Source organism: Felis catus, chromosome A3, assembly GCF_018350175.1.
Source record: "Felis catus isolate Fca126 chromosome A3, F.catus_Fca126_mat1.0, whole genome shotgun sequence".
Taxonomy (NCBI): Eukaryota; Metazoa; Chordata; class Mammalia; order Carnivora; family Felidae; genus Felis; species Felis catus.
In genome coordinates, this window is record NC_058370.1 from 63,991,846 (window position 1) to 64,018,157 (window position 26,312).

The window sequence follows — 26,312 nt, forward strand, 5'->3', positions numbered from 1 at the left end:
TTCTATTTCCTTGATAAATGAGAACAAATTTGGGGTTGTGCTGGATCAGTTTCTGAGTGAGATATAGAAACTATGTTCTTGGCAAGTGTTTAAGTGTGGCAATTAATTTTTGAGAACGGTCCAGATGAAGTCTTATTTTAAATACTCAAGCTTAGTAATTGTATGCAATTTTAATAAACCTGAAGCGTAATTTTTTTTAGGCGCAATGTTATTGAAGCTGTTTATAGTAGGCTGAATCCACATAGAGAAAGTGATGGGGTAAGTTTTATTTCGTTTCTTAAGCATTTTAAATAATTTTATAATGTAAATGCTAGATATAATACTTTCACATAATGAAATCTGTAATAAAGTATTAGTACTTTCATGTTAAGGAGTCAGTTAAAGTTTAAGGGAATGTATAGAAATGGAGGTAGAGATACAGTTCTGTTCTGTAGATAGACTTGCCACTTAATGGGCACCGAGTACCTTTTTGTTGGGCTGTACTTACTTCCTCCCTGTGTGTCTGCCTTTCCTTCTCCCTCTCCCTTAAATCTTAATTTTGAGGCGAAGAATGTGCTTTGAAGTATCTCAGTTTCTCCTTCAGCAGGCTGCTACCATCACTAGAACGTAGTGATAGAGAAAATGAGCTATTCTTTTAAAGACCTGACTCTCAGTGCCCTGTGTGCCCAGTTGAATACCTAAGGATAATTTCTTTCTAACCTTAGCGTTGCCGCTGTAGGCATGTGTGTCGAGCTGAGATAACCATTTTTTCTGTCTCTGCTGTGCTTCCTCAGAGCAGAACTCTGTCACTTTGCCTTCCTTACTGCTGTTGATGTGCTGTCAGCTGCGTCTCTGTAGTGTTTTTATCTTGGTACTCGTGCCAGAAGACAAAACAGTGCCTCCTTCTCCTCCTCCTCCTTGTCCCCCTCCTCCCTCCTCCTTCTTCTTCTTCTTCTTTTTTTTTTTAATTGTCCTGTATTTCAAAGTCAGTAATTCAAATAAGTATTTTCTCGTAGGGTTTTGAAGTTTTCGGACGTCTGTAAATGAATAACTTAATTTTTAACACTTATGCTTGAAAGATTTAAGGGAGCCCAAGTTAGTAATGAAACTCATTGAGAAGAAATAGACTCACCCTCCAAGTCTCCAGCTCCTGGTGACAGGTCTTGAGAGAGACGTCAGCCACTGGTATCCTCTCAATCGCACTGTATTCCTTTTTGTGCAGCAAAATCCTCTTGTTTCTTTTTTCTAAACAATAAAAGTGTCCTTGCAAAAAGGAACATTTTACAATTAATACATTGTAGTGAGTTGAATAAAAGTGACACTGTATACTGCTAATAACAGGATTTATATCTTGGTCTAGAGCAGTGGTCCTGAGTCTTTCTTTGGTGTTTGGTACCTCAGAGTGTTAAGAATTGTATCTAAAGCTATGAAAATTAATTTAAAAACGTCATGTGATACCTTTGAGAACCCTAAATCAAACAAATGAGGACAGAAGTTGGGGTGGCCATGACTGAAAAATTCGTCGTAAGTGGGTGGTGGAGTGAAGACAGGCTGGTCTCTTCAGCTAGATTATAGGTTCCACACAGCATCCAGTACTATGGTTAGGGGAAATAAACCCTCAAAAGGTAGTTACTGATTCTTTACCAGCTGTCTAAGTGCTCCTGTTTCTTCATGTGTGTGAAAATGTAACCCCGGTGTGTAATCTTAGAAAATAATTTTGGGGTACCTGGCTGGCTCAGTCTAGATAGAGCACGCGACTCTTGATCTCAGGGTCATGAGTTCAAGCCCTACATTGGGGGTGGAGCCTACTTCAAAAAAATGATTTCATTATGCCTTGCCAAATTTCTTTGTCCCTCAAAAAGTTGGCTACTTTTACTCCAGATACGATTTTTAAAATGCCTCAGAACCCTAAATTAACATTGGGGTTAATGTTTTAAACTTTTTTAAAAAATAGAAAGTACTTATACACAGCTCAATAAACAGTGAATGAATAAACAACAGCCATGAAACTGAAGAGAAATTCTCAGGATAAAAAACTGGCCTTGAATATGAGTAATCTATGACTGTGTATAAGTTAGGAGATGCATAAGCTTTCTAGTAACTTCAGCAGATGAAACACGGACAGTCTACCCTGAGGTGAAGTGATACAGCGGGGAGACTACAGAACATGAGGCATGGTTCCATCTCTCCTGTCCTTGCAGCTTGCCGTGTCCACATAAACACACCAGTTAAAGAATACAGTGTTTCACATCATTTGGTAAAGAATAGAGAGAAGTGACAGAATAGGGAATGTGATTCATTTCCATGTGACCCGTACGCTGATTGCCTGGCAAGTCCGAATTACAGATAAGAGGGGATTTGAAGAGTGATGAGAATGACAAGTGAAATGAGGAGGATGGTAGTTCAAGTGGACGGGAGAGGCAAGAACAAAGTATAAGCCAGTCTTAAAGAAAGGACCTCATTTTGTCCAGAGCATAGAGCTGCTGTGGTTAAAAAAAAGAAAAAAGAAAAAAAAAATTAGGATGTGGGGCGCCTGGCTGGCTCAGTTGGTTGAGTGTCTGACTTCGGCTCAGGTCACGATCTCATGGTTCATGAGTTGGAGCCCCACATCGGGCTCTTTGCTGTCAGCACAGAGCCAACTTCAGATCCTCTGTCCCTCCTGCCCCTCCCCAGTCCCTCTCCTGCTTGTTCTCTCTTTCTCTCAAAAACCAATGACCATTTGGGGGGAAAAAAAAAAAAAGAACTTAGGATGCCAGAAGTACTTTTGGAGAGACTGGAGTGCCCCCCCCCCTTTTTTTCCTAAGTTTATTTATTTGTTTTGAGAGAGGGGCGGGAGGAAGGGGTGAGAAAAGAATCCCAAGCAGGCTCTGTGCTGTCAGTGCAGAGCCCAGTGCAGGCTTGATCTCAACAACCGTGAGATCACGATCTGGGCTGAAATCAAGAGTCAGACGCTTATCTGACTGAGCCACCCAGGTGCTCCTGGAGAGGCCTTTTGAACTTTATATTTTACAGAGAGGAGCAACCATCTGTTTGGAGCATAAGAATGATAGACCCAAAGGAATATCTCTGGTATTTTAATCTGTTAGAAACATGTGCAGCATTAGATTAAAGAGATGCTGGCAGTCAAGTAGCGAAATAATTGCAGAGATCAGATGATAAGCGTAAACTCATTATCAGACAGATATGTGGATTAGAGAAACTTCCCTGTTTACTATAAAAAGTAACTTTTGTAGTCCAGAGCCCTCTTTTGGGAAATACCACTTTGACCTTTCAGAATAATCATGACCTTAGAAAAATGTTGAACCATCATCACTAGTAGCAGTAATGTAATAAAAGAACACAAAGAAGCAGAAAAAAAAATGAAGTCATTGTAGGTGTTTAAGTTTTTACTTCTTAAGCTACTGTAGCAGTGAGTGAGGCACAGATGTGCTACATAAGTGCTTCTTAACTTAGTTAGATGTGCGCCATGAGGAAGATGTTGCCGAAGTACAGTGGCAGGAGCCCAGGGTTAGTTTACAGAATGGGAAAGACAGCAGAGTGCTGGAAATACAGAAGAGGAGCCAGTTGGGACATTTTATAAAAATTGGGTTTTTAAATAACAAAAATAAAAATTTTGTTCAGACATTTTAAAAAATGAGGGAGACACCTGGGTGGCTCAGTTGGTTAAATGTCCGACTTCGGCTCAGGTCATGATCTCACAGTTCGTGGGTTCGAGCCCCGTGTTGGGCTCTATGCTGACAGCTCAGAGCCTGGAACCTGCTTCGGATTCTGTGTCTCCCTCTCTCTTTGCCCCTCCCCTGCTCATGTTTCTCTCTCTCTCTCTCTCTCTCTCTCTCTCTCTCAAAAATAAATAAACATTTAAAAAAATTAAAAAAAAAAAAAAAAGAATGCTAGTCAGAGTTAATTCGAGTTAATCCTAAAATGTCTGCTTCATATCAGAGATAGAATTATCTGGCTGTAAATGCCTGTAAGTAATTTGGGGGTTACTTATGGAAATAGGGATTCATTTATTTTTCTTACATGAAAAGAAAATCTTGTGGATAATGTATTTCAGAAGGCCCAGTGGAATGTAAGTCAGAAATTAAAACATTTAAAACATATTCAGAAAGTTCATTATTGAGAGGAGTCTTCTGAAGTGGTGTACTAAATTTGTTTTAGTTCAACCTGTTGGCGTATGTTAAGACTTCTTAATGCAAGCAGTATTGACATTTTCCCACCTAGTAAAATCTTTGGAAGAGTCTAGCAGGAATTCTTAGGTGGTCTGTGAATCCCCAGAAAGTTTTTGAAAATGTGTTTATGTGTGTACATACACAGTTTTTAACGAGAAGTATAGTATGTCTGCAGTTTTCATCAGTTCCTCAAAGGCGTCTGTGACCCCAAAAGAACAATCACCTAGAGGACCAGAAAAAGTAAAACTGCATTTTGCTCTAAACTGTTCTTACCTTAGGCAGGGCTCTGAGATCATGGCTTTTTTCTTCTTCCAAAATGCTAGGTTGGGGTGCCTGGCTAGCTCACTAGATGGAGCATGTGACTCCTGATCTTGGGGTCATGAGTTCAAGGCCCACACTGGGTATGTAGATTACTAAAAAATAAGCTATTTCATTGGTTTAGGTTCTAATCTTAAAAAAAAAAAAAAAAAGCTAGGTCGCGTCTTAGAACTAGAGGTAGAAATTCTGCGAGATCTGTGACTTCATCTGATTTATTTATGGCTATAGTCCCGGCACCTACAACAGTGCCTGGCATGTGGTGAGAACTCAGTAAATACTTGCTAAATAAGAGCCATTTCTATTTATTAATTTCTAGGTGTTTGCTTCAGACTATCCTTAAATCATATATTTAAAAAAATAATCTGAGGTTGCTAATTTGTATGAAAGTACACGTATAGAGTTTTATATTTTCCATGGAAAAATGTTAAGTTCTTCCCTCAAAGAATACTTAAAATGCTTTTTAATTAGTATATTACTGATCAAGTAGCCATATAGGTTGATGATTTTCCAAGGGTAAAGGGGGGACTTGTAGCTGTCCAGTTGTTGGATATGTATACAGTCATAGGTAATATCCTCAACACCCTTCTTTTAGAGGTGAGCCTGAGAGTCAGGGAGAGGAAGTAGTTAGCCTAGGTTGCAAAGCTAAATAAATGATACAGCCAGAATTTCAGTCTAAGGCATGGGGATTCCCAGAACCATTGTCTTTACACCTTTCCGTGCTAAGATATTTAGAGATTACATATATGGCTGTACCCCATCTCTTTACTAGCCATGAAAAATCATTCCTCACTCTTTTGTGAATCTCCTGTTTAATAGTCTTAAGATACTCTGGTTTTGAAGAGGAATATTTCATAAAGTTTTTGAAACTAAGCAGCCAAGCCCGATATCTTATCAGTTATTTTTCTTTTAAATAGTACGCATTTTTGTTTGTCCTAATCCAAAATCTTTTTTAAGGCATTTGAATTTTTGAGAAGGGAGGAAAGACCGGACAAAAGCCCAAAAGAATCTTCGTATTCTGTTTTCACATTAAGTTTTATATATAGCCTTTCTGTTGATAATTTCAAATAGATCAGTTACAGTAAACATAGCTGGTTTTACATTTTTATATCACAGTTTCCGGACTGTGTGCGTACTAGTCTTTTGGTAAATTGTTTTCTTTTTTACTTCTCAGAACATATTTATGGAGAAGATCTATACTGTTTGAAAATATGCCAAACTTTAGTCTATTTTTAAGAATGGTACGACATACTGCTTCTCTAAGCTGTGTGGTCTTGATCATTTAAATGACTCTTTAAAATGATTTCGGATTCATTAAATTTTACATAATCCTTGCAGATAACAGCTAATTAGATTCTTCCTTAGTCGTCGTTAATTTTATCTCATGAACTCATAGTTGAGAATTTTTAGCTCTAAAACTTATTTTTAGCTGAGAAGCAGAGGATAGGACTGTACCAAAAACACAGTAAATATTTATTCTTTACTTTTTTCTCCATTGTTTTAGCTAGTCATTTGAAGAATTTTGCTTATGGCAACTGCATTAACAAATGCTGCAAATAAATACTAGCTAGTTAAAGTTTATCTTCTAAATGTGCTTAAAAATTTCCCCCTTCTGTTCACTGTCTATATTCCAGTGTCTTATTTTGGAGAAAGCAGTATTTTCATGAGAGATTTGATTCTTTTAAACTGTGTTTGTCTAGATGACAGTGAAACCTTGAAAATAAAAACAGAGGGTAAAGGTCTATATTCTCATCTCCATAATTGCCTTTAATTTAGTTTGCAGAGTACTTTTAAACCATCCCATCTAATAGAATTTTTTTGTCCTATAATTTCATTAGTCTCTCTGTATCAAGGAAATGCATTGTAGACTTGACTATGAAATAATTTGTGGCCCACTTCTACAATAATTTTAAGCAATATTTCTTTAGTGAGTGTCTGTTTATATGGGGCATTTGCTACGCAAAAATGGTTACCATCATGTATTCAAAAGAACATGCAGGGGGACATTGGTGCTAATTATACCTGTATACAATCTGAACTGTGTCACTTAACTAGCATTCTCACTCTGATAAATAACTTCGGTCTCTCTGAGCTTATAAATTTCCTCACTTATAAAAATAAGGGTTGCAGTACCTATTAGGTAGGGTACCTATGAGGATTAAATGAGATGATATGCATAAAGTTCCAAGTACAGACATTAATTACAGAAGGGAATATGAAATTCTCTTTACCTCAGAGAGCTTACAATCTAATTGGAAAGACTTACTAACAGTTGCAAGGTGGAACTGATGGCTGTAATAGATGTGTAATCGTGATGTAATGTATATATGAGTTCAGGTAAAAAAAAAAAAAAAAAAAGTACAGCCAAACAGTAGGTTCCTTTTCTAATATTAATGAAAATCCATAAGAGAGTTGCAAAACAGTATTGTGAAGAGTCCAATGAAATGGCTGGGTAAGAGGTCTCATCCATCTATCTTTTATCGAGCACAGTAGGGAAATGTAATTTGTCTTGAGATAAAATGAGTTTTAAATGTGGTCATTAGCTCAAGTTCTTTTCAGTTCAGTGGCTCTGTGATGGCAGCCATTGTAAATCCATCCCAATTTAACTTACAAGTTTGGTTTTAATGTTTTTTTTTTTTTAAAGCAGCTACTCCTCCCCAGCTAGCACTCCTACAGAATCCACAGAGACATAGTAGACGCTTGCTGTAGTAACAGGTGTCAGTTGGAGAGCAAGAGGTGCTGTATCTTTCGAACCCACCAAAATTGAAATGCAACTAACATAACATTTTCATCAATAAGTTTCAGTAAGAAGAGTCTGTATCACAGGTTCTGTGTATCAGAATCGCCTGGCAGGCTTTAAAAAACTCACCCCACCCCAGTGAATCTAAATATCATGTGATCGAACTTTAGGGGGGGGCGCCTGGCAGGCTAGAAGCATGCAGCTCTTGGTCTTGGGCCGTGCGTTTGAGCCCCACATTGGGTGTAGAGAGTACTTACATAAATAAAGCTTTAAAAAAAAAAAAAAAGTTAAAAAAAACTCACCCCAACCCAATGAGTGTGAATATCATTTGCTTAAAACTTCAGTATGTATATAATTTGAAAAGCTCCACAGGCAGTCCTGGTACAAAATTAGGGTTGATCATCACTTCAGAATTTGTTTCAATGCCCTAGAAGGTTTTGTTTTTTTTTTTTTTTTAATTTAATTTAATTTATTTATAAAAAGGGAGTTGAGTTTTTTTGGGGTCAGGGGGGTGAGGTGGGGAGATTCTTATGCCCTCTACTGAAAGTTCTTTGTGATATACTATCAAGGAGAAAATTGCCTTTTGGAAAACTTGATTAAAGACCAATAAGGTTTATGATTAGCAAGCATTCACCCAGTTGTTCCTTCTTAACCTTCCCTGAATAGATTCAAATGAGAAACTTTATATAGGGAAATGTTTATTTAGCACATAAGGAAAGGTAAGGGAGAAAAAATAAGAAAAATCTTAACAGCACATTTTATTATGTTTTCTCCACCCGGTAAATTTTGCAAATTAAGAAAAACAAAAGTTATTTGGGGCACCTGGCTGGCTCAGTTGGAAGAGTACACGACTCTTGATCCTTGGGTCGTGACTTCAAGCCCCCATGTTGTGTGTAGAGATCACTTAAATAAATAAAAACTTTTTAAAAAGGAAAAAAAAAATAAAAGTTATTTGACAGTTAACCTACTTGAGGTAGAAAATTGGAGAATTCAAAGAAAATGAAGCATCTATAACTTCACTATCCAATACCATCACTTGTATATTGCTGTATTTCCTGTCTTCCCAGGCACTTTACATATAACATCCTAAAATGAACAGATAATAGACATATACATACACATAAAACATACACAATGCACAGTATCATCTCTTGCTTTTTGCCACAAGGGCACTTTTTTCCCCCCAAAGCATTCAGGTGCTCTCATTTTTCTAATAAGCGCTGCTATTTATTATGTGGTTATATCAGCATATCTTTGTTTCTTTGTTGCAGAATTGTAGAGTATCAGTTTCCAGAGATGGTTAAAAGTTTATGTCAGATCATCTAGATCAGTAACCATTTTTTTAGAGTTTTTTTTCCCAACTTTTTTTAAACGTTTATTTATTTTTGAGAGAGAGAGAGAGAGAGACAGAATCCAAAACAAGCTCCAAGCTCTGAGCTGTCAGCACAGAGCCCGATGTGGGGCTCGAACTCATGAACTGTTGAGATCATGACCTGAGCCGAAGTCGGACACTTAACCAACTGAGCCAGCCAGGCGCCCTGATTTTCCCAACAGTTTATGATAAAAACTCCCAAATATGGAGAATTGAAATGATCACAATGGACACCTACACACCTTCTACCTTAATTCAACAACTGTAAACATTTTACCATATTGGCTTTGTGTGTGTGTGTGTGTGTGTGTGTGTGTGTGTGTGTGTATTTTTTTCCCCCTTTCTTTCACGAACCTTTTAACAGTACATTGCAGACATCATCTTGGCATATTTTGGCATGAAGCTCTTAAAAATGAGGACATTTTGGGTGCCCGGCTGGCTCAGTTGATAGAGAATTCAACTCCTGATCTTGGGGTCGTGACTTAAAGCCCTACATTGGGCATAGGGCTTAGTTTTAAAAAAAGAAAAAAATGAGGACATCTTTCCAACCATAAATATAGTATTATAACCATAATACTATTATCATACCTAATAAGATAAAGATTATCATCTAGTGCCAATTCCGGATTTTCCCAGTTGTCCCTAGAATGCCTGTTACAGTAGTTATTTTAAACGATGGTCTAATCAGGCTGTTACGGTATCAGTCAAGCATATTAATGGAGTCTGTAACCAAGCCCCCACTTTCTTTCTTCCCTTGCCACTGAAAAAGAAGGGCCTGAGCCAGCTTTGTATAGCATGTCCTACATTCTGGATCATATGATTGTTTTCTTGTGTCCTTTAACTCAGTCCTCTATTCCCTGTTTTCCCGTAAATTGGGAACTCGCTTTATTAGATTTGTATTAAACATGTTTGGCAAGAACACACAGGACATGGCCCTACACTCCCTAATGCATCACATCAGGAGGCACATGATGTAAGGTTCTTCCTTTCAGACTGTCAGCTTAACTGTGATCAGCTTTGATGTGAGAGCGTGTTCGGCTAACGAGATTAAGCAGCTGCTATTGTAGAAACCTGTAAGTTTTCCAAAATTTAATAAAATAGGAAAGGAGTGAGTAGTTTCCTATTCATATCTTATTATCATGTTTAAAATAACTCGTTTATTTTTATCTAGAAATGTTTTAATTGAAGTATTTAAGTACAAAAAGGAAATAAAATTCTTACCACAGAAGCATTAAAATTTCCCCAAAATCCAGTCTAAATTTATAGTTTCACATTTTGTGTCTCCTCTCCTACCTGTCATTTTGCAGAAGTGATGAAGAAACTAATGTTCTAATGGCCTGCTTTTCTGTCCTTTCCTGTTGCTTTAAACACTAATTTCCTTTTGTACTAAACCATTATAGCCAATTACTGGTTTTTCTTTTATAAGTAAGTCAGTTTTAGGAATGCTTGTGTTGCTGTTGAATTCCAATAGCGGAGTAAATTTCAGATGGGGCTTCAAATGACAGTGTGGAATAAGATGTAAACTAGTTAATGGTAATTTGCTAAAATCGACTTGATATTTCCATTGGAAGTTTTTATTGACACAAGTAAGACTTGATACGTATCTAATGAACTGTTCTCGTGCTTAGCCTATATTACTCGTGGTAGAGAAATGAGTGCTTTGCTGTGATATGTTATGATATACATGTGATATCCTAGTTTGTCTACTGACACTGGGGTCTTGAATCTTAAAAAAAGGCCTCCGAGGAAGCAGAGGAAAGTGGATCACAGGGAAAATTGGTGGAAGCTCTCAGGCAAATGAGAATTAATCATAGGGGAAACTACCGACAACTTCTGGAGGAGATGCTGACTAGTTACAGGCTAGCTAAAGTAGAGGGAGAAGAAAGCCCGGCTGACCAAGCTGCCACAGCTCCTTCTTCGAACAGTGATGCTGGAAGCCCAGTGACAATGCAGGAAGGCCATACTGAATCAAAAAGTGATCTTGCTGAATTAGACAGCTATAATGAAGATGCAGGGACAAAGATGAGTGGTAAACCCATGTGACCTGACTCCGTGGTAATATTTTTGTGATCTTTGATTTGATGGTTTTTACTTAGGAAGTGTAATGTATGCATTTATAGAACCGTTTTGTTATTTGAACCCTTGGTCAACTAGTTTTATTACATTCATATAGCCTTGTTTTTTAAAGAAGGCCTTTGCATACACCTTTATCAGTTTAAAGTGGACTATTTCTAGAACTTTGAATTTAATAAAGTTATATGTCATTTCCTATTGTATGCCAGAAATGAGGCTACTAGTTATTCAAATCAATATTAGTTAAAGTCATACTAGACAGGATTAGAGATTACTGATAAGCGAGATTACGTTATATTGTGGAAAAACTTGTTAATGTAGAATTATATTGCTTCACATTATTTTACATACTAGAACACTCATCGTTAGCTTTGTAATAAATTTGTGTTTTCTTTAGTAATTTCAGTTCCTCAAAGAATGGCAGATGCTGGCCTGTACTTTTTTTTTTTTTTTCCCAAGGATGATGATTTGTGTGTTCTTTGACTTGTTTATATTTTACATCTCTGTAGTTTTATTTTTAGAAGTTCTGAGCTATTGCATATGTGGTTATTTTTCCTTTCTCTGTATTCTTTATTGAAACCTATTTTTTGAAAAATCTATGTATTATTGATACAGCTTTGGTTTGTACATTCTGTATAGCCTAACTACATACATCAAAATGTATGTCAACCAAGTGTTTAGAATGAAATTATAAGTGTTCAAGTCCAAATAAAGCATGTGATGTGGAATAATCTATGCATGTTGTACTTATTTTTAAATCAAAACAAAAATTTTTTTTAACAACCAGGTTTGGTATATTGGAAAAATGCCCCTTAGAAATTCATTTGTATTTATATACCATTTAGAAAACTTTTGGCTTGGCTTTTTTCAGTAACTAAAAGAAAACATTTTGAGAAGTCTTGCTTACTCAAATCCATTCTGTTTCTTATCCCCTTTTTGTGATACAAAATCTTTTGTGATACTAATCTTTGGACAGTATGGACACACATAGACATGTCGGAAAATTGCCATGATGAGCGTTTTAAAGATTGCAAGACTGTGATCTTTGCTGTAAATATTCATCTGTTCTTAACAAAGGCAAGAATCACAGGATGTTTTACATAGTGGCAGATACGAATTTTTTGTTGTTGTTAAAAATAGGTTTTTAAGATACGGGAGTCACACGGGGAAATTTTTTTTACAGCTAAATTATTTTGTGGATGTAGAACATTAACTTTTCTCCTTCGTGTTTCTATTTGTCACGTATCTAAAATTGCTTAACGTGCGCTAAGGCGAAATTTTGGATCTTCGAACGTAGCTGATGTTTTGATCTGTTTTTCCAATGCCAGAATGTTTTTAAGTGGTTTGTGAAAGAGGAAGGCATTTGGTGGAGAGGGGAGGAAAAAACCCAACCAGTTACCTATCTGTATTAGATAGACCCATGTGTGTACACAAGGTATACACTGCACACAGCTCTCTGTAAAAGTGCCTTTTCAAACAAAGGAAGGTAATTTGTTCATCTAATTTTGTTTTCTTTTGAAATTCAATCCAACCCGGAAGTGGTGTAGGTAAATAATAATAATATTCTTCCTTTTCTCTTCCTGTAGGGTGCTGGAGATCTAGAAGACCCATGGTAGCCTTATAAACCTTCTAAAATGCTTTTGATTCTGAAAATTGGGGGAAAAAAACTTTTAATCACAATTTGCTTCAATACAAGGGAAACATATTCTTGTGGATTCCCACCGTTTTGTGATATGAGCAGAAAATCATTAGCATTTCCCACCATTTGTTCATATTTGTGTTTTCTGATAATTGCCACTTGTAGCATTGCCTGTACTGCAGTATTTTTCGCCAACCTCAGGCATACTGGTTACACCTGTATTGAACTTTGGGCCCTAGGAACCAACGGAGTGATTTCACCACAAATAACAAACTGTGCCCAAGGTGCATGGGAATATAGTTAGCTGTACTCTGAAGATACATTATGTTTTCGTTTTTGTTTTTGTTTTAGACAAGACACACAACATATAAGCATGTAAGAGTAAAGAATTGTATGGGATGCTCCTTTCTCAGTTCACCACGTTGGAAGCCTTTTGCAGCTCTGTGGCTTGAGATTTCCTTTGAGCAATTTACTATAGGATATATATTTATTATTAATTGTTATTTAATTTTTTTTTTCTAATTTTACCTGTATTACCAAACTGGGTTCTCCGATAATGTCCAAATTGTAATGTTGCCTGCTTCAAGATAAAGTGTATTTGGCAATAATATTATAAACCCTCACAAATTTTATGCATGTATCTACTACATCCTTCAACTCTCACTAGAAAATCTTTTGAAACCAAATGGGTTAATTTATGGCTATTTATAATTTGCTTTGACATCTCACTGCTGCAAATTTTTTTAAATGATGAGATTTTGCCTTTATAATGTAAATTGTGATTTTTGTTTTACATGTGGGTTTCTATAGTTTTACTTTTTCAGCTTTTAAGATACAAGTTTTGTGTGTAATTTGGTATAATTTTTAATTGTTTACGTTATTTTAAAAGCTCAGAATATCACATTGAAATGACTATAAATACATTTAAAATTATCTATTTTAGATCTAAGGAAATATTACAGAGATATTTTCATGGGTTCAGTAACCTTTCATTTTATAACATTGGGCACGGTACAGAGTGGCTATCACATAAGGTACTTGAAGATTATTTTAATTCTATTTTTACAATAACCTTGAATTCTTGAATTCTTTTGAGTTTTGCATGTAGTAAATCCAATTAATGCTGAACATGAAGAGTAAAATATTTATCTAAAAGAAGCTATTGGGGTAGGAGAAGCAATGAATGTATCCATTTGTACATGGTTTACATGTTGTGGATGCTTTGTAAACATTATCCTATATGTTTAAATTGTGTTTCAGCAGGATGTAATTGCCCTTGTGTGTAGTTAAAATGAGTCGTCATCTGGTCCTGTGTGAAATGGAATTCATGATATTTTCTGTAACATTTTCCTGAAGCTGTTTCTGGAGAGCCACACCATTTGAATACAGACAGCTTTCCTGATCATTTGATTTATTGTGCACCTGATTTTTGGTCTAAAGGAATTATTGCCACAATATATTTTATTTATTCCTTAGATTTTAGCCTTGTAAGTTAAAGTGCTTTACATGATGATGTTAAAAGCTATCTGTCCCTTTACCGGGTTTGGGGGGTTGTAAAAAGATAGGGAATGAAGAATGCAAAATGGTTTATTGTTCATACTGCCCACTCTGATCCAACCCTGTACTGATAGTACCTTTCCAGTAAGATATTGTGATGTTTCATACAATGCAGTGAACATAACCAACTTGTTACCTAAATAAAGAATTGATAAAAACAGTGTGACATATTACTATTTGGTATGATTTTTAAAAGCAAAAGTCCAGTTTTGAATGTTCTTTTTCAACATTTTACATAGTTGGAATATTTATTGTGAAATTTTCATGCAAAGCCATGTGGGTGATTTATAATCCCAAAGAGGAATTATCCAAACTGTATAGGACAATACTAATTCCTTCTTCACGCCAAAACCATTTTTTATGCCACTTTTTCAAGTGGTCTAGTGGCCCTTGACATACAAACAATGTGTGAATGAGAAGAAAACCCAGAATTCAGTCTTCACTAATCTGAATTTTCTAGTCCAGCTGTTGTCAAATATTTTAGTCTTAGAACCCGTTTATATTCTTTTTTTTTTTCATTTATATTTTTGAAGATCAAAGATCCCAAAGAACTTCTGCTTTTGTGGGTTTTATTTATTGTATTAGAAATTAAAGCCAAGACATTTATATTGTGTCCTATTTTTATTCATTAAAAAATGAAATCAATTGACTGTTAACATAAATAACATTGTTTCATGACAAATAATTATTTTCCAAATTTAGAAAATTACGTGTGACAAGTAGCACTTGTTTTCGTTTTTGTAAACTCTAATGTTGGGCTGGATTTTCAGGTCTGATTGTGCATTTTGTTGCAATGTGGCACTTTGAAGTATATGAAGAAATCTGGCATCACAAAAATACGTATATGGAAAGGGTATTTTAATAGCTTCAGGTAATTTTGAATATTTTGTTTGATATACTGTCAGAACTTCAGAGCTGGTAGTTTCTTGAAGGTTGGATGCAGTGTGAAATCCGCAACTTGATCAGCTTCGTACTCTGTTACACTAAAATCCATTTGCTCTATCTTGTTGGAGTTTGAATGGATCTCCTACTTTGGCATGATTTTGTAACATCATACGCTGATCTTTTGGAAAATACTGTTTCATCGAATTGTGCTTTCTTTAGAATATTGACACATTATTATGCAGTGTTTAAGATTTTCTTGTGACTATAACTGATCTCCTCAGAAAAAAATCTTGTTAAGTATTGGGAAGCTGTCAGGCTCACGGTGATGGATACAGATTTTTCAAAATTCTAATTGTCATTTGAAAGGTGAAATTTTGTCACCGGCAACAAATATTGTCAGTTGTTTTCCTTAAGCGACAGGCTTATTACTTCATTTGTTTCGGAGAAAATGTCTGCTGAATAACCATAGTCTGTCAGTCATTCTTTCAAGGCAAAATGGTGCTTCCTGAAAGCGGCTAGTTCAGCACACGGCTTAAGTGACAGCCGTCACACTCAAGCATGCTACAGGAGCCGGTACCTCCCTTTTCATCACCTAAGATCCTCAAAAGATGTGTACTCGAGGATAAAGGTGTAATAAAAAAAAAAGTTTTCCTGCTTCATCAAGGACACCAGTAAGTGAAACAGGTCCCCCCCGCCCCCGCCCTTTCTCTGCGTGTGGCAGCTGATTGGTTTGTTGTCTGTCTGGATACACACCGAGGGGTCTTCACTATTACCCACTATTTCTTTTGCACGGTCCATGCAAGTGTCAACATGCTGAAAAAATAGTAAGTATTTAGTATTGTTAAGGACGTAGTTCTGGTTTCATAGACCTCCTTGAAAGGTCCATTTTAGTCTTTTACAAAGTCTTGGGTGACTACAGATTTGCGTTAAATCGTTTTACCATACCTGAGATGTCACGTCACGTTGGCCGGATAAAGATAGGACTTTTTTTTTTTTAATGACCATTAAATGGAGGGGGGCTTTATGAAGTTTTTTTGTTAAGGTTTTTCACTTAGCTGAACATTCAAGCAGAGTTGAGTGAAGTTGCCATGGAAGTGTTAAAAAAAAAAAAAAAAAGCAAGCACTCGTAATTTGTCTCCTGTTTCTTGCCCAGTTATGAGGCTTGGTAATTATAATATTGACTTAAGAGACTTACTGCTTGAGCTTTTGGTTTTAAATGTGTTTAGTTAAAAGTAACTGCAACTCTGAATTCTCCTTAAGCCCTTAGGTCGGTTTTATTTTGGGGATGTGTGGGATTCAGTTGGGTTTTGATGTCTTTTCACAGTGCTTGTCAGGCTCGCTCCCAACCACATAAGTAGATCCTTGGTCTTCATAAGAAACTGTAGCAAAATTTAAAACTCAGATGAAGTTTCCATATAATGAGTCAGTCTTCCTATGTGAAAATGATGGTGCTTGCCATGTCCCCTGAGGTGTTCCTTCCCGCGCCCCCCCCCTCCCCCCCCAAGCTAGGCTTCAGAATGGCTTTTAATGACCAGGGAAATGGTCATCAGTTGGGGAGACAGGTTACTATAATATTAGCCCAACATTTGAGCTGGAAATTAGAGCCTCACCAATTCATATTCTAAACTAAGCTACCTGAAATACTTGATGGAGGAAGACTATATAAATAAGTATTCTGACGTTATGAACAAAGTTAGTTTTTAGACAACAAATTGGTTATCAGAAAACTGTGTGTGTGTTTTCTGGATGCGTGAAAGTATGCAGTCAGACCAGTGCGTCCGCGTATGTTACTGGAGTTAAACTTCAGTTATTGAAATTAACTGGAACTTGGCCATTGAATTTCTTTCACTTGCCAAATCATAGATTGCATTTTTCAATGATTTCAATTTCACATTTCCTCTTCCAAATTACCTTTATTTGTATTTTGGAACTAATTGGATTTAACTAATAATAAGGTAAAGCATTTGATGAAGATTTTAGAGCACATTTTGCTTTGGGTGGCTAAATAGTAGTAAGGAAAAACTAGCATATTGTGGTTTGTGTCACATGTTAATACAATGCTCAAAGTGCAGAAAATCCATTGTATTTGTAATACAAAAGCTAAAAGTCATTACAACTAGAATTTAAGGTACTTCAAAGCAATTTGAAGTTACTTGCTTTTGCAAATAAACTCTTATGGGCATTATAACAATTTGTTTTGCATTGTATTTTTGTGTTCAGTTGCTTTAAGGTTTTGTTTTTTGCTTTTTTGTTTTCCTATTCAACTTTGGGAATTTTCTGTAAGCCCTAATGAGAAGTGTTATGTTGTGGTCTAGAAGTAAACCAGCTAGCTACTAATACAGAATAAGTTGCTTTTCAGGCTGCGACTACATCCCTGCTGTTCTCACTTGCTGTTTTTCTTGACTGTGGTCTCTTCTCCCCCGCCCCTTATTTTGTTTTAGTTTCATTCTACCTGTCCAATACTTCTGTTAACTAGATACATCATTTCCTGCTTAAATGGTAGCTATGCTCCTCTAATTCAGGAGTGAAGGGTACATGATCTTGGTATTAGAAGGTTAATAATTCTTTTATCTCTTATATCCACAACTCTAGTAGCACAAAAAAACTGTAACTTTCAAGTATGGGTGGAATCGGGCGCCTGGGTGGCTCAGTGGGTTAAGTGTCTGACTTTGGTTCAGGTCTTGATCTCGCAGCTCATAGGTTCAAACCCCACCTTGGGCTCTGTGCTGACAGCTCAGAGCCTGGAGCCTGCTTTGGTTTCTGTGTCTCCCTCTCTCTCTGCCCCTCCCCCACTCACGCTCTGTCTTTCTCTCAAAAATAAATGAACGTCAAATATGGGTGGAATCAAAGTTTTGGGATTTTCCCCCCTTGACTAATAACACTAGTCTATAATGGCAATAGTAATTTCTTTAGTAATTAAATTTGTACAACAAATTCATTTTTCTTCTCATAACATCTACCTCTAATGAAAATACTTGGGCATGTATTTGAGTGAAGAGGACCAGTACAATCTAAGGGCAGAGAGGAGACAGAATCCGAAGCAGGCTCCAGGCTCTGAGCTGTCAGCAGAGAGCACAGTGCGGGGCTCGAGCTGGTGAACCATGGCGAGATCATGACCTGAGCCGAAGTCGGACACTTAACCAACTGAGCCACCCAGGTGCCCCAATAGTTAACATTTTAAAGTGATTTATACTCAACAATAAACTAACAGTCTTAAGAATTTTCATGTAGTTCAAATTCCCTAAAATGTTAGAATGACAAGGGTGCCATTTTTCAACCTCCAGAGCAGTTCTGCTTTTTTCTGTGGTACTTGTTGGGATTCCATAGAAGATTTGATTTGAGTAAAGGTTCTTTGACTTTGAAAAGCTTAAAGGTCACCAGGGTCAGAGTGTATATATATATATATATATGACTTGGCAAATGAAAGTAGACCTACGCTCTTTTACAAGGAAGGAAACTCAGAAGTGTGTGGGCTGAACTGTGAATGAGAATTACAGGTTTTGATTTGTGATCTACCCAAGTATTCAGATTTACATATTTAGGAGGTGGGGAAGGGGAATGGAGTTGTGCCAAAGGCCAAATATCACCCACCACGAGGGGTCAACCACCTCATTACTCCTTCCCTCCCACATCCACCCACCATGTTGGGTGAGTTTTGATTTGGGCCAGGGGTTGGGGAGTGGTATTTACGGGGAGGAAAGTGTGTTATTCCCAACCTCAGGTTTGAATTTATTTGCTCACATTATTACCTCTACATCCCCTCTTCTATAAAACAAGCTAATGGTTGAGAAATACATTGGTATTCTTTTGTGTGACTACCCCACAGTGTAGTCCCCATTTCATCATCAAGGGATATTTAGACTATTTGTAACTCTCCACTAAAAAAACTGATGCAGTGGGCGTCCTGGCATGTGTCCCTTTGAGCACATGTACTAGTGTTTTTCTAGTATTTGCCTAGAGATAAAATTACTAGGTTATTAAGTAGTCATGTCTTCAAGTTAATAATGCAAATGCATTCTACTAAAGGTGTATACTAGTCTCCATTTCCACTAGAAATGTACAAAAATTCCTTTTTCTCTGTCCATCTCCATTCTCAGTTAATGCTGGTATTGCCAGACTTTAAATTTACCAGTTAGGTGAACATGAAATAGTATGTCTTCATTTGCATATCTGGTTCCATGTGAGGCAAACATCTCTGTATGTGTGGCCGTTTGAGTTTCATCTGAAATGATTGCTCATGTCCTTTGCTCATTTTTCTTTTTGGTTTGCCATTTTCTCGTTTGTAGTTTTTTTATATAGTCTGGATACTAACCTTTGCTTATAAGTGCTACAAAACCTAGTATCTCTCTCTCTCAATATGTATGTGTATGTGTATATGCATATATATATATATACACACACACAGACGTGTGTGTATATATGTGTATACGTATATGTGTGTATATACACACATATACATACATATACATATATACATTTGTATATATGTATACATATATACATATATATGTGTGTATATACACACATATACATATATGTGCACACACGCACTTTGTGTATGGGGTCTTGTTATTTATCAGTCTTTTATGGTTTGTACTATTGTCTTTCTTGTTCAAGAAATCATTACCATCTCAAGTTCACATATTCTCTTTGCTTCCAGTAGTTGTAAAGTCTTCATCCTATCTCCCAAGCACATATATTTAGGATTTTAATCCATCTCGAGTTTACTGTTTTATATAGCATGAAGCCAGGAATCTAATTTTCGGCAGGCCGCTAGCTAATTGCGTCAACACCAGGCTAGCCCTGTCTCATACCAGTTTCCTACATACATGATGCACTTCTTATTTCTAAATTCTGTTCTGTTGTCTTTTTGCGCAACCCTGTCAGATATCACAACGTTTTCATTACTGTGGCCTCATAAATGCTGATACCTGGCAGGTACGCATTGCCACCTTCTTACATAAACGTAGTTCCCTTTAATAAAAATACAACCAAATAATCCACACTCTACTTCTTAGCAGCCTGCTTCCGTCTTGGCATCTAGTATTGAAGAATTTTCACCCTGCTTATGAGAGTTCCTTTGTGTGTTCCTGTTGCACATTTACATGTTAAACTAGCCCAGAGGTCATTCTGACCCCTTTCCTTCCCCTGTAAGGCTGGACCAGTAAAAGAGCCCTGCCGTGCTGTGTTGAAGCCTGAGGCAAATGGAAAATTCAGTGACCGCGATTGTCTTTATTTAAAATTTGATGTTTTGTTCATGTTTTTCGCATTAGTTTGGTTCTTTTGAATGTCATGAGTGTATTTGTCTCAGTTCCTGAATTGTTTGGCCCCAATTTAAGTGCGTCACTTGATTCACCTTCGGCTCGGCTGATAAGTATGTGATTTTCCTGATCACATTTTCCTGATTTAAGGCAGATGTTGCCAAGGAGGAATAACTCAACCTCCTCACAAGTACCCTTTGGCATAAACCAGTTTCTCTTGGGGTTTTTAGTGAAATGCTGGGAAGGCTGGACGGAGAATCCTCTGCTCCTGCAGCAGCTAGTTGCTCTTGGCTTATCTTCCTTAGGCAGTGAACCCTCTTTTAATACTCTAAAAATGTGATGCTGAGAGAAATGGCAGGTTTTAAAAGGACATCATTTAAGTAACAGCATTAATCTCCAAAATTTATTCCAAAATGCACTATCTTAATACCTTTGAGACCGAGAAGCATCTTAGGTCAGTGGCATCTTACGGTAGCCATCTGCTAGGCATCTGTCCTGGCATAGTTGCTCTGACTTGGTAATAGCAATTCATATTTCAGACCCACGGTGGGGCTTTGCATATGGTTGGGACTACACGTGTTAACTCCAATGCTGTTTAAAATGTCTTAAAGATGATTACGTATGATTTAACATAGAAGCAAAGTTATTGTGTAAGCAAAACAAATGACAATGTAAGGTTTGTAAAAAGTCTGTCTTAAAAACCTATTATGGGACACCTGTCTGGCTCAGTCGGTGGAACGTGCAACTGTTGATCTCGGGGTCATGAGTTCAAGCCCCACGTTGGGCGTAGATCTTACTGGGGAATAAAACCCTATGACAATAAGTATAAAGTAATCCTAAGTGTTATTAAAGCACCATTTTGTCGTTTAATTTTTTTCTTAATTATGCATTAGAAGAGTGGCACAGAAAATGACGAAATCTTGGAATTTGATATACAATTTATAGGTAAATAATATGTATAAAACATGCATGGGGATGATACACATTAATTTAGGACAGTGTTTATTTGGAAGCATTGGGAAGTGTGAGATCTTTATTTCCACCCCCAGACCCCAAAGACCTATCAAAATGTTAACGTTTGTTAAATCTGGGCAGTTAGATAAGGATATCATATTTCTTTTCTGCAATTTTCTGTATATTTGAATTTTTTATAAAATTTTGAGATAAAAAATAAAATACAGAAACTAAGTGAATTTAGTCGTCCTGGATTGCCTTTTGGGGAGAGGGCACCAATTTATAATCCCAACAGGATACAAAAATGCCTGTGTCTTTTGCTTTCTCTCAACTGTTGCGCGTTGCCGAACTGGTGGGTAAGATACTGTAATTTGTGATATTTTCTTGACTTAATTCTCAATTATATTTGATTACTACTGAGATTGAACATTTTTTCCTCATTTTGGCTGATTTTTATATCTTTTAATAAAGCCTTTTTCATTTGCATATTTTCTGCTCATTTATTGATTTGTGAGATCTCTATATATTTAGGAAATCAACCATTCTCTTAAATATGCCACAAATTACTATTTTATTATCATTTGTCTTTTTAAATAAGGATATTGGAGGGATGGAACTAAGAATAAAACACATCTACCAATACGGAAAAGACCTAATTCCTCAAAAACTACTAAGTCAATATCATGGGGTTTTTTTCCCCCCAAAATTTTACGTCATGATACTTTATTTCTGTGCTTTTTGTTACACAGTAAATTTTCATTTCTATGCCGGTTCTTCCTACAGGCAGAATGAAGTCTTTCTGCAATGGTTGGAGAGGCACTAGACAGCTAAGATGCTCTGATCTGAATAGTATTGGATAGCTATCTTTGGTCAAAAATATTAAAGATTATCCTTTTATCCGCCATATGCCATTTGAAGTAAAATATAATGGGGTTTATTTTTTGTTGTACTTTTTAAAAAAGTTGAAGTAAAATGTACAGACAGTAAACTGCAAAGATCTTAGGTGTTTCATTTGATGAGTTCTGAGAAGCATCCCTTGGTTATTTATATTCAAAAGTTTTAGAATTTGGGGCGCCTGTCTGGCTCAGTCAGAAGAGCACGCAACTCTTGGTCTCGGGGTCTTGAGTTCGAGCCCCACGTTGGATTAGAGATTACTTAAATAAATAAAGTTCAAAAGTTTTAGAATGTTATCATTTTCTTTAACAGTTTGAAGCTTCAGTTGTATACATAGACAATCTTTTCACATTCTGAGTAAGTAAATATTTACATATATTTTCTTTTATGACTTTGCTCTTTTTATTATAAATACATAATGCTAGTTGAACGAACTTTGGGGTAATACTACGTGGCGAAAACCTAATGTGGTATTTTCCATTTTCCCCTCACACCAGCTAATACATAAGCCAGTCTTTTCTCATTTATTTGAAAATGCCCTTATACTATATATTCTTGTATAAGCTTGTATTTTTATGGGCATCCCATTTCAGTGTTTTGTATTATGTATCAATGTGTCATCTTCAGTGCCATAGTTTATTATACATTTTATCATCTGGTAGGGAAGGTGCTTCCTTATTACCCTGCTTTAACAAAAATTGAATGTATGTTTCTCCATTTGAACTTTTGAATAATTTGGCCAAGTTTTCTCTACCAAATAAAAATCCCATGAATATTGAGTTGTCCTATGCTTAGATTAATGGGTGGGGGAGGGTCATTGATATCTTTAGCAGAGAAGAGCTCCATTCCGGGAAAATGCTACATCTTTCTATGTATATGAGTGTTTTTATGCCTCCCCCCACTCCCCACTGAAGTCTTACAGTTTTATATTTTTTACCCATTTATTAAGTAAATTCCTTGTTATTTTATGTTTATTACTGCTGTTATGAATGAGACGTTCCCCCTTCATATATTTTTAATTCGTACCTTCTTTGTAGACAATGTACTTAACCATTTAACAACAAAATCATTTCAGTTTCTATCATTTCCACCAGATGGCAGTCTCGGGCATGTCCATCTGTAAACCCAACAAGGCTCTGGTGACAAGAAAGGCAGTGGCTGGCAGACCTTCCAAGCCCCTAAAAGTACAAGGACATGAAGGTTTTTTTTTTTTAAACCCAAAAGAAAAATGAACTCAACATTGTGTAATTGCATTATTTATACTTCTATTAACCTGTAATCTTACAGCCCATTAATGGAGGCAAAGAAAAACTGTCATTGCACCTTTCTAAATCTCTGTCCATGTGAAAAACACCTGTGGCTTTGGGGCAGGATTTTGGTTTTATCCCAAGGATTCTCATGGCTAGAGGCAGTCTTGAATCTGTCATTCTTGTTTCCCTTCTCCTAAAAGTGCCATTTAAATGAGAAGTTCCTGGGTCTCTTAATGTTCATGTAAGAACATCTTTCTTTGATTCTGGTATTTGTGATGCCCCAGACCTCTTCTGAAATGAGGTTCAGTGTTTATAGTTAATATAAAGGGAAGTAAGTTTTTAACTGGCTTGTTTTACATGAATACAAAACCCCCTTAGATTAGATACTTTATAAACTAATTAGATGATGTCAAAGATGTGTTTAAAAATATACGAGGTAGTGGATATCTTGGTCACACAAGAAACCAGCTCAGGCATTTTCTTGTAAATACTTTTTCCAGTGGCCAAAAATTTTTTCTTTTGGAAAACCCATCACCTAAGTAAGCTCCCCTCTGGTGCCTTTTATTACAGTTCCATTTAACTTACTTTTAGATAATCAGAGAGTAGTAAATGACTGTAACTGCACAGTAACTATGTACATTCCCTTTCTGAGAGATTGTATTTCCACCCTGAGATGAAAGGTGCAAGAAAGTTTGGTAAGAAAAAAGGAACCCCAGTTTGATCCTTGAGCACAAAGGCTGCCACGTTTAATTCTTGCTTTTCCAAAGAACTGGTATAAATATTCTAGGAAGTAATATGGCAAAAATTTGCAAAGACAGTAGATGATTTCTTTTAGGGAAAGCCATGGAAAAGTTCCTTTCATGTTTTGATCTCTGGGTAATCTCATGATGTAGTATGTAGAATAACAGATTTCTTTAGTGCGTTGCATGGGTTTACTCAAGTTTTGCATAATCTCTGAGAAGAATGGTGAAAGCGGTTTATGGCAATCTCAGCTATGTAGTAGTTATTTCTAGAGCACGTTTGTAGTGTACTAAGATATACCTTTAAGACAGAATTGGAATTGATTAGAATTAGGTTCATACCATACCACACATTTCCAGGTAGCTGGAGGTAACCTCAATTATATAAATAAAACCGTAAGTTAAATGTACCTGGAAGATTGGCTGTGTAAAAGGAATTCCTTTCTAATGACCCATGTTTGTATTGTATGTATGGTTTTTTTAGGGCTTTTGCTTTTTCAGGGTGGACCATGCATGAAAATAGCAGGTAAGACAGAGTAGCCCCTATTACAGTATAAATGTGTACTATCCTATACTAGTGAAGTTTCTTTCACCAAGAAAAATTTATACAATGCTGATATATAAGAGGGGGGGAGTGGACAGAATAAATTACATTTTCTAGACTGATTTCCCATCAAAAAGCAACACACACATTTCACTTGTATCTCAGTAAAACAAGAGGGGGAGACACACACACACACACACACACACACACACACACACACACACACACATTTGTCCATTTGAGACAAAAAGTGGCCAAGAAAGCAAATTCTGAATGATTTGTAGTTTTATAGTCTCAAAAGTTATAACATAGTAGTTCTGAAGGATTGTCATTTGTGTGTTCTTGAAAAACAGAGTAACAGATTTTGTACCTGGTCAGATCTTTAAGTGTACATTTATAGGATCTCAAAGTTGGAAAAACCATTTAGCAGTCTCTGGCCTGACCCTCCAGGACCAGAATCTATTTTGTCTTGGGCTCTAGTGGGCTCGCTGGTCCTTTGTTTCTCCCCTTCATTTGTCTTATTAGCTCTTGAGACCAAACATTTAACAGCAGCTACTATGATGACTCCTAGCATCTACTCTGTTCTGTCCCCGGGTCACTCATCAGATGGCACGGCTTCAATTGTCTTTACCGTCTAAGACCCTTTCCTGCAACTACTCTGGTTTTCTACGTCTTTCTGAAAGTACCCAACCCAGAGCTGAACATTCATAAGTAGCAGAGCTCTCCTGCCCTTTGTGCTAGTTAATACTCTTCATCCATGTAGCACCCAGAGGTTGGACTAGCTTTGCTGACACCCACACAGTCCTGTGTGAGTCTTCAGAAGTTAACGATTTTTACTGCTGTTCAGCGTTTTTTCCCCTATCCCGCACTTGTGCGGTTGGTGTTTTGTTTAATCTGTGTTCATTCTTAGTAAGTTTTCTTGTGTTAGATTCATGAACCTTTTGAGAATTTTTTGGGTTCGTGTAAGATCTCTTAGCTATCTTTTCCGATCACTCCTAAGTTTCATGTGTAAACCTTGTATATTGAATGAAACAAGTCTGAGGCTAACGGCCTCTCACAGGCCTTAGAAACTTCTTTTCGGTAGGATCTAAGTTAAACAATGTATTAACCAACCTGTTAGGTAAGGATGTCACGATTTACTGATCAGCCCATATCTCTCCCAGGTTATAAAGGATATTGTGGGATCTTACGTTCCTTGTGGACGTCCTGCATTTCCCAAAACGTTAGTCAAGTAACTGCCCCCCAACAGTTCGTGAGGTCACACCTGTCGATTCGTAGTGAATGATGTTCTTTTTCCTGAAGGATTAGAAAACACTAGAAGGATCTAGTCTGGGACCTTTCCTGGGATCGGTATCAAGTTGCCATCATTTTTCACCTTTCCCCCCAGATTGGAATGACCTTTACCCTTTCTGGTATTGTGGCTGCTACCCTACCCCACACTTCTCTGTAACTTAAACAATGGGCCACCCAGAAATATTCTTAGGTTTTCAGTATCATCTTCTTGTTTTCCATCAGCATAAAATAGGAAATAAAGTTCTTGTTGGCCCTATCTTTTGTGTATAACTCTGCTAATTCAAGTTTTTACTTTGACTCCTTTCCTGTACATACATGCAAATTTCTGGTGATGTTTTTGCTTATGGTGTTTTTTAAACATCATTTATGCATTTTTTTGAAATTCTGAACGTGTTAATATTTCTTTCTGTGAACACCGGTGGTTTCTTGTTTTTGTTTATTTTGTTGTTACCACACTCTTTTTAGGTACATGTCCATTTTCATCCTGTATGTATGTCTTAAAAAAATACTTTAAAAAATAACTCTGATGCTAAAATGGTGTATCAACAGCCCTGGCTGGAGTCTGGCATTTGCTCTGGGAAAGGAGATCAGTGCAGCTTCTCTCTTTACATTCTTCCATACCTGTGTAATATCCTCTTTCCCTTAAA

At 36.7% G+C, this 26,312-nt stretch overlaps 1 protein-coding gene across 10 annotated transcripts in view; it reads left to right on the forward strand.

Moving 5' to 3' along the window:
* PPM1B (protein phosphatase, Mg2+/Mn2+ dependent 1B) overlaps nt 1-23,076 on the forward strand; it is a 92,594-nt gene extending 69,518 nt beyond the window's left edge. For 3 of the 10 annotated variants that reach the window (XM_045054158.1, XM_045054162.1, XM_003983936.6), the window contains 2 exons: nt 201-258; nt 12,235-14,007. In XM_045054158.1, the coding sequence (XP_044910093.1) occupies nt 201-235 (35 nt within the window). In that variant the 3' untranslated portion in view covers nt 236-258; nt 12,235-14,007. Of the gene's footprint in view, nt 1-200; nt 259-995; nt 1,339-10,312; nt 11,384-12,234; nt 14,008-22,150; nt 22,196-22,932 lie in introns of those variants that run through there. The other 7 variants (XM_019827129.3, XR_006595522.1, XM_003983935.5 and 4 more) reach the window with 4 other exon arrangements.
* Nucleotides 23,077-26,312: the final 3,236 nt, after the last annotated feature.